Raw genomic sequence first — 5,745 nt, 5'->3', positions numbered from 1 at the left:
TGTAGGGGATGGAATGGGTGGGAGTGGTTTCTATGCCTTTTTCTTTATGGCTACCACCCATGTAAGGGAGGGGGGAGCCTTTGATATATGTATGTGTATATTCTATGGGGTATTTCCCCCTTGTAAGGGAGGTAGCTAAGTCAAAAGGCAAGTACCCACTCCCACCCCTTTCATTCCCATCCCCACCACTTTCCTACTACTGTACTCATCTCAGCTCCTTGTGGATGGAAGGTCATCCCTGTATCCTGCCCACTGCCCTTGGTCAAAAACAAGGCAACAATACACTACATCTACAGCAAGGCTGCTTCACTTAATTAATAACCCTCCTCTCCATCCCCTGCATCAAAATATCATTCAAACCTAACCACTCCCTACTGCCCTTTCCCATCCTTGCATCACAGAATAATCTGTATAAAGCCTTTCTCCACTTGCCCCTATTTCCTGTCTGCTCCTTTCCCTGCTCAAGACATTCTCCTTTTGCTCAAAGATTTTCTGTTATATCAGACTCCCCCCTCTCCCAAGTACTCCCCAACCCCAAGTGTAGGGATGATGATACTGATAATTCCTGCTACACTATTACATATATATATACCAAAGGCTTCTTCCCTCTTACAAGGGAGGTAGCCAAAAAACAAAGGCATAATGCACTCCCACTCATTCTATTCCCACATACTCCACTCCCATTCACCACCCTCCCTTCCTCTTATCTTGGTTCTTGTATTGAAAATATATAAACAAAGTTGTATTTAAACATTTTACACAAAAATGCAGAGACACTGTGCTAGAGTAAAGGTTGATAAAAATAAAATGCACTGATTGGAATCAGAGTTTATTTGCAACTAATTTTATGCACAATAGACTTCTTCAAATAAATAACATGTATATAATTCTAACAAAAGATAATGTTCTAAAATAACTAGTCACCAACCTGGAACAAAACATATGAAACATAGTAAAGTTTGTTTACTTTGTAATCATAAGCTATTAAAAGCTTTGGTCTAAGTGTATCACTGATACTGTCAATGCAGACATAAGCCATATGAATAACAGACTGCCCTACATTGATATCCACCATCACTACATTTACATTCTTCCCAAAACTCTACACACATCTAAATCAGTCTAAAAAGACAACCTCTCCTCTTTACTTTTCTCACTACCAGGACCATATCTATCTATATACCAAGGGGTTCTTCTCCCTTATAAAGGTACTCACCCATTTCACTCTCATTTTAGCTCCTCATCTCCTGCCCACTGCCCAGGTTAGAAGCAATGCGGCAAGACACCAGGACCATATGCACTAACAAAAACCTACATCTCCTATCCCAATTCCATGTTTGCCTACATTATCCTCAAGGGCACTTCCCTCCACTCCACCATGCACTTTCTATCTCATCGCTTAACAGCAGTGCCACTTTTTACTTCCCTTGTCTTCTTGTCACTCTTGACCCACCACTTTCAAATTCACCTTTCCCTTTCAATTTAGTTTTACTCAAAAGTAACACACCCACATTTCTTCTAACATACATACTATCAATCTCTTCCTTTTTACTCTCATCTTTACCATATTCAATGACCCAATTATTTGGGTTCTGGTGGGGGGAGTCCCCCTCATGACTCATTTTTATCAGAGAAAAATATACAATGGGACCCCTAATCCACTCACTCCATCCTATTTAGCTGCCTTTTTCAACATACATGAGAACACAGTGGCAGAATTCTTTTTCTCCACCACATAGTAATCAGGAAGTAGAATCGCAGAATTGGTAAAGCATAAAGGAAGGACATCTGTAGAACAAAGGGATCATCATTCCTTTACAAGTGGAGAAATTAAACTAACAGACAAATGATATATAATTCTGGTTCATAAGGGTGCCCCCAAAATTCCTAAATTACTGACTGCATGTTACTATGTACATACATAGGGGTATGTACAAATTTCACAAGTCACATGTGAATCACAAATATGCAGAGTCCACTAGGAAGAGGAAAAACACATGGAGTCTGAGCACTTTCGTGATATATTCACATTATCAAGGAGTACAGAAAAGTGAGTACAAAAAAAGTGGAGATAAAGAGTATAAATAGGACAAGTGAGACATTTACCCTCCTCTCTAGAGGAGAGGAGGGTAAATGTCTCACTTGTCCTATTTATACTCTGTATCTCCACTTTTTTTGTATTCACTTTTCTGTACTCCCTGATAATGTGAATATATCACGAAAGCGCTCGGACTCAGTGTGTTTTTCCTCTTCCTAGTGGACTCTGCATACATGTATGTATGTTACTATGTACTCAAACCTCAGTAATGATGATAAAGAAGTAAGAAGTTCAGAAATTTATATACTAGTGTAAGGCCAGGAACTTTAAATGAATATTATTTTCATTTAATTAAATTTTTTCTAGAGTGTACTGTAGCTCTGCCCATCCGTGATGTCACTAGGACGTCTTCGGACGGAGACATAGACTAGGACCATTAGATTTAAGAGAATGAGAAAAATTCCCAACCTCCAGTTCTGGATTCCACTAGAGGAATAGTTTAGGAGGTGGCTGTGATTGCTAGGGGTTGACTTGAGAAGCGAGATGATGGAGTCTCACGATATAGTGCGAAGAAGGAGTCTGTAGTTTTACACATAATTACAGATAGGTTCGCCAGCCATTTTCTGTTTCTTGTGCACTGCTTAGATTAGTCTCACATCCCAACTATTCCCATTAGCAGGTATGTCTGTGCGTTCTGTAAAATTAATGGAAATACATGACCATAGCTGAAATAAATGGACATATATTGAAAATATAACAGATAGGTATTAGTATTAAAATTTAGTCTCACACCCCAAATATTCCCATTAATAGGGAAAAAATGGGTTGAGGGAGCCTAAACAAAAACACTTGTTACGTAGTGTAGGTGATCGAAGGAATCGCATATCAATTGGGTGAAGCTGTTGTGAAATTGTTAGGTGAAATTTTTTCCAAAATCATTCTCTACTAAGGACATAGAAAATCTAAGGTTAAGTTTGATAGAATGTAGATGAAATAATCAGACAGTGGCCAGAAGGTTGGATCATAAGAATCACGCCCACACCCGTGACCTACTTAGGACACCCATATGCACTGATTCCCATAGCCTCCATAACTACATCATAAGCTACCTCGAATGTTGAGGTTATTAATCCTTTCAGTTGAGTTACTGTAATTGTTGAACAAGACCTACATAAATTTTGTTGAGTACCATAATTATTGAACAAGATCCACATATATTTTTTTACAATTTAATAACCACTGAATAAGATCCACATATATATTTTTACTACTTTTGTTACAATTTAATGATTACTGAATAGGATCCATATACATTGTGCTACAATTTAATAATTAACAGATAGAAAACTTAAAATATCCTTTCATTACCCAACCTGAACATCGTTACTATAACATCTCAAACAGCCTTATAAGCGGAGAATGGAATAAAATATGGTTTAACCCCTTCGTTACCGACCCGTCAACCTTATGTAAACAAACGTTTCAAACCGTCCCACGAATGGCTGGAGCCTTATGTTTGTAAACACAGACACTTACCACCACGTGGGTAGAAATAACCCAGAAACCGAGGCCTTGAGAGCCCTCAATACACACAGCTTATAACTGTGACACATGCGTGTCACGGGGAGCACGCTCGGTTCCTGGTGGGTGCACTCAGCACACACATCCGGTACTCAAGGGGTTAATTAAAAGCAGCTTCAATTCCAGATAATATATATATATATATATATATATATATATATATATATATATATATATATATATATATATATATATATATATATATATATATATATATATATACACACACATACATGTACCAAAGGCTTTTCCCCCCTTACTCAGGGGGTAGCCAAAAAGAAAAAGGCATAGAAATCACTCCCACCCATTTCATTCCCCATATATTCCACCCTCCTCCCTCCCTCCTATCTATGCACCTCCTGGATGACAGGTCATCCCTGCATCCTGTCCACTGCCCCTCCATCCCCTCATGTAGAAGAGGAGAAGATGGGGAGAAATCCCTTCGGGCTTCATCCATTTTTTTCTCATACATACTTCCTCATCCCCCATCCCCCACCCACTCCCCCTCATGCATCACAGCCTCATCTATACACAACCCTTCTCCATTCACCCCTATCTTCTGTCCTCTCCCATCCTTCCTCTACAGACATTCCTCTCTTTTGTAAAGCCCCTTTCACCCCATCCATCCATCTCATCCTAGGACACCCCCTCATATTCACTCCTTCTACCTCTGCCTTCCACACTTCTTTTACTAATCTTTCTTCACTCATTCTTTCCATGTGTCCAAACCATCTTAATACCCTTTCATCAACCCTATCTCCCAGCTGCCTTTCTACCCCTGTTCTCCTCCTCACCTCCTCATTTCTCACTCTATCTAGCCTAGTAACCCCTATCATACTTCTCAGATATTTCATCTCAAACACATTCAAACTCCTTCTCTCTTCCTCTCTTATGTTCCATGTTTCTGCCCCACACAGTGCTGTTGGCACAATCACTCCTTCATATAACCTCCTCTTAGCATCCATTCCCAGATGTCTATTTCTCATTACACTTTTTAATCCACCAAGGCATTTACTCGCTTCCCTCAATCTACATTCTACCTCCACTCCCACTCCTCCCTTTCCTGTCACATTCGCACCCAAGTATCTGAAATTATCCACTTCCTCCAGTTTCTCACCCTTAATGCTCACTTCCAGCCTACTGTCACTCTCTCCCCTTGTACATCTCATCACCTTACTTTTGCCCACATTTATCTTCAGCTTCCTTCTTTCACACACTTTCTCAAACTCTGTCACTAACTTCCTCAATCCCTCCTCTGATTCCTATAATTGATTTCGGTGGTGGCAGTAATACCTACTAAGTCATTAGGCTTAATAAATTTCCCAAGTCACTATTATTATTATATAGGTATATTTGATTTTTCTCATAGGAAGTGCTCTTGATTAAATATTATTCTAAAGAAGCATTATAAACATCTTGCCCTTTCATTCATCAATTGAAAGATAATAATATCTATCATTTATAACATTGCATTTCTTTCTTTCGCCGAATTTATGAAGAGGCCTTGCTGTGGATGTGCTGTGTCTTGCGACACTGCTTCTGACCCAGGGCAGTGGACATGATGCAGGGATGACCCGTCATCCAGGAGGTGCCAAGATAGGAGGGAGGGAGGAGGGTGGAGGGGAGTGGAATATATGGGAAATGAAATGGGTGGGAGTGATTTCTATGCCTTTTTCTTTTTGGCTACCCCCCCCCCCCTTGTAAGGGGGGAAAAGCCTCTGGTATATGTATGTATTTCTTTGGGTGCCAATCAAACAACACCGAACAGCACCACACTAGTTGTACATTAAGAAATTACTTGTTTGTTCAAAATAATTTGTGTTTTCTTACCAGAGGAACTTCGACGACAATTAAGGTGACTATCAAAGTTCACTAGCTCTTGACTCCTGTTATTACTCCGAAGTCAGCACTTTGGTGACATACAGGGCATGCAGCTCATCGTCACTAAACCCTCGCACTTCTATCTTACTGCAATCATATCCAATGTTACTTTTCTTACACTCTAGCATCAGCTCCCCCCATTTCACCTTGTACTGAAAAAAAAAGGAGCAAACGAAAATTGAAAATATGTAGCAGTAGAGAATACTAATTACTGATACAACAGGTTATCACATTGATCAATCTAT

The 5,745-nt window shown here is 39.7% G+C and overlaps 1 protein-coding gene across 4 annotated transcripts in view; it reads right to left on the bottom strand.

Annotated features, from left to right (window-relative positions):
* Positions 1-2,195: 2,195 nt before the first annotated feature.
* Positions 2,196-5,745, bottom strand: part of LOC143021703 (uncharacterized) — an 11,531-nt gene continuing 7,981 nt past the window's right edge. For all 4 annotated transcript variants that reach the window (XM_076179372.1, XM_076179352.1, XM_076179362.1 and 1 more), the window contains 2 exons: positions 5,450-5,652; positions 2,196-2,732 (listed from right to left, as the gene is read on the bottom strand). In XM_076179372.1, the coding sequence (XP_076035487.1) occupies positions 5,512-5,652 (141 nt within the window). In that variant the 3' untranslated portion in view covers positions 2,196-2,732; positions 5,450-5,511. The remainder of the gene's footprint in view (positions 2,733-5,449; positions 5,653-5,745) is intronic.

Source organism: Oratosquilla oratoria, chromosome 3 (assembly GCF_046742065.1).
Source record: "Oratosquilla oratoria isolate Oo_2021 chromosome 3, ASM4674206v1, whole genome shotgun sequence".
NCBI classification, from domain to species: Eukaryota; Metazoa; Arthropoda; class Malacostraca; order Stomatopoda; family Squillidae; genus Oratosquilla; species Oratosquilla oratoria.
Note: the sequence above shows the minus strand (reverse complement) of the source record. Positions and strands in the feature narration are given on the sequence as shown.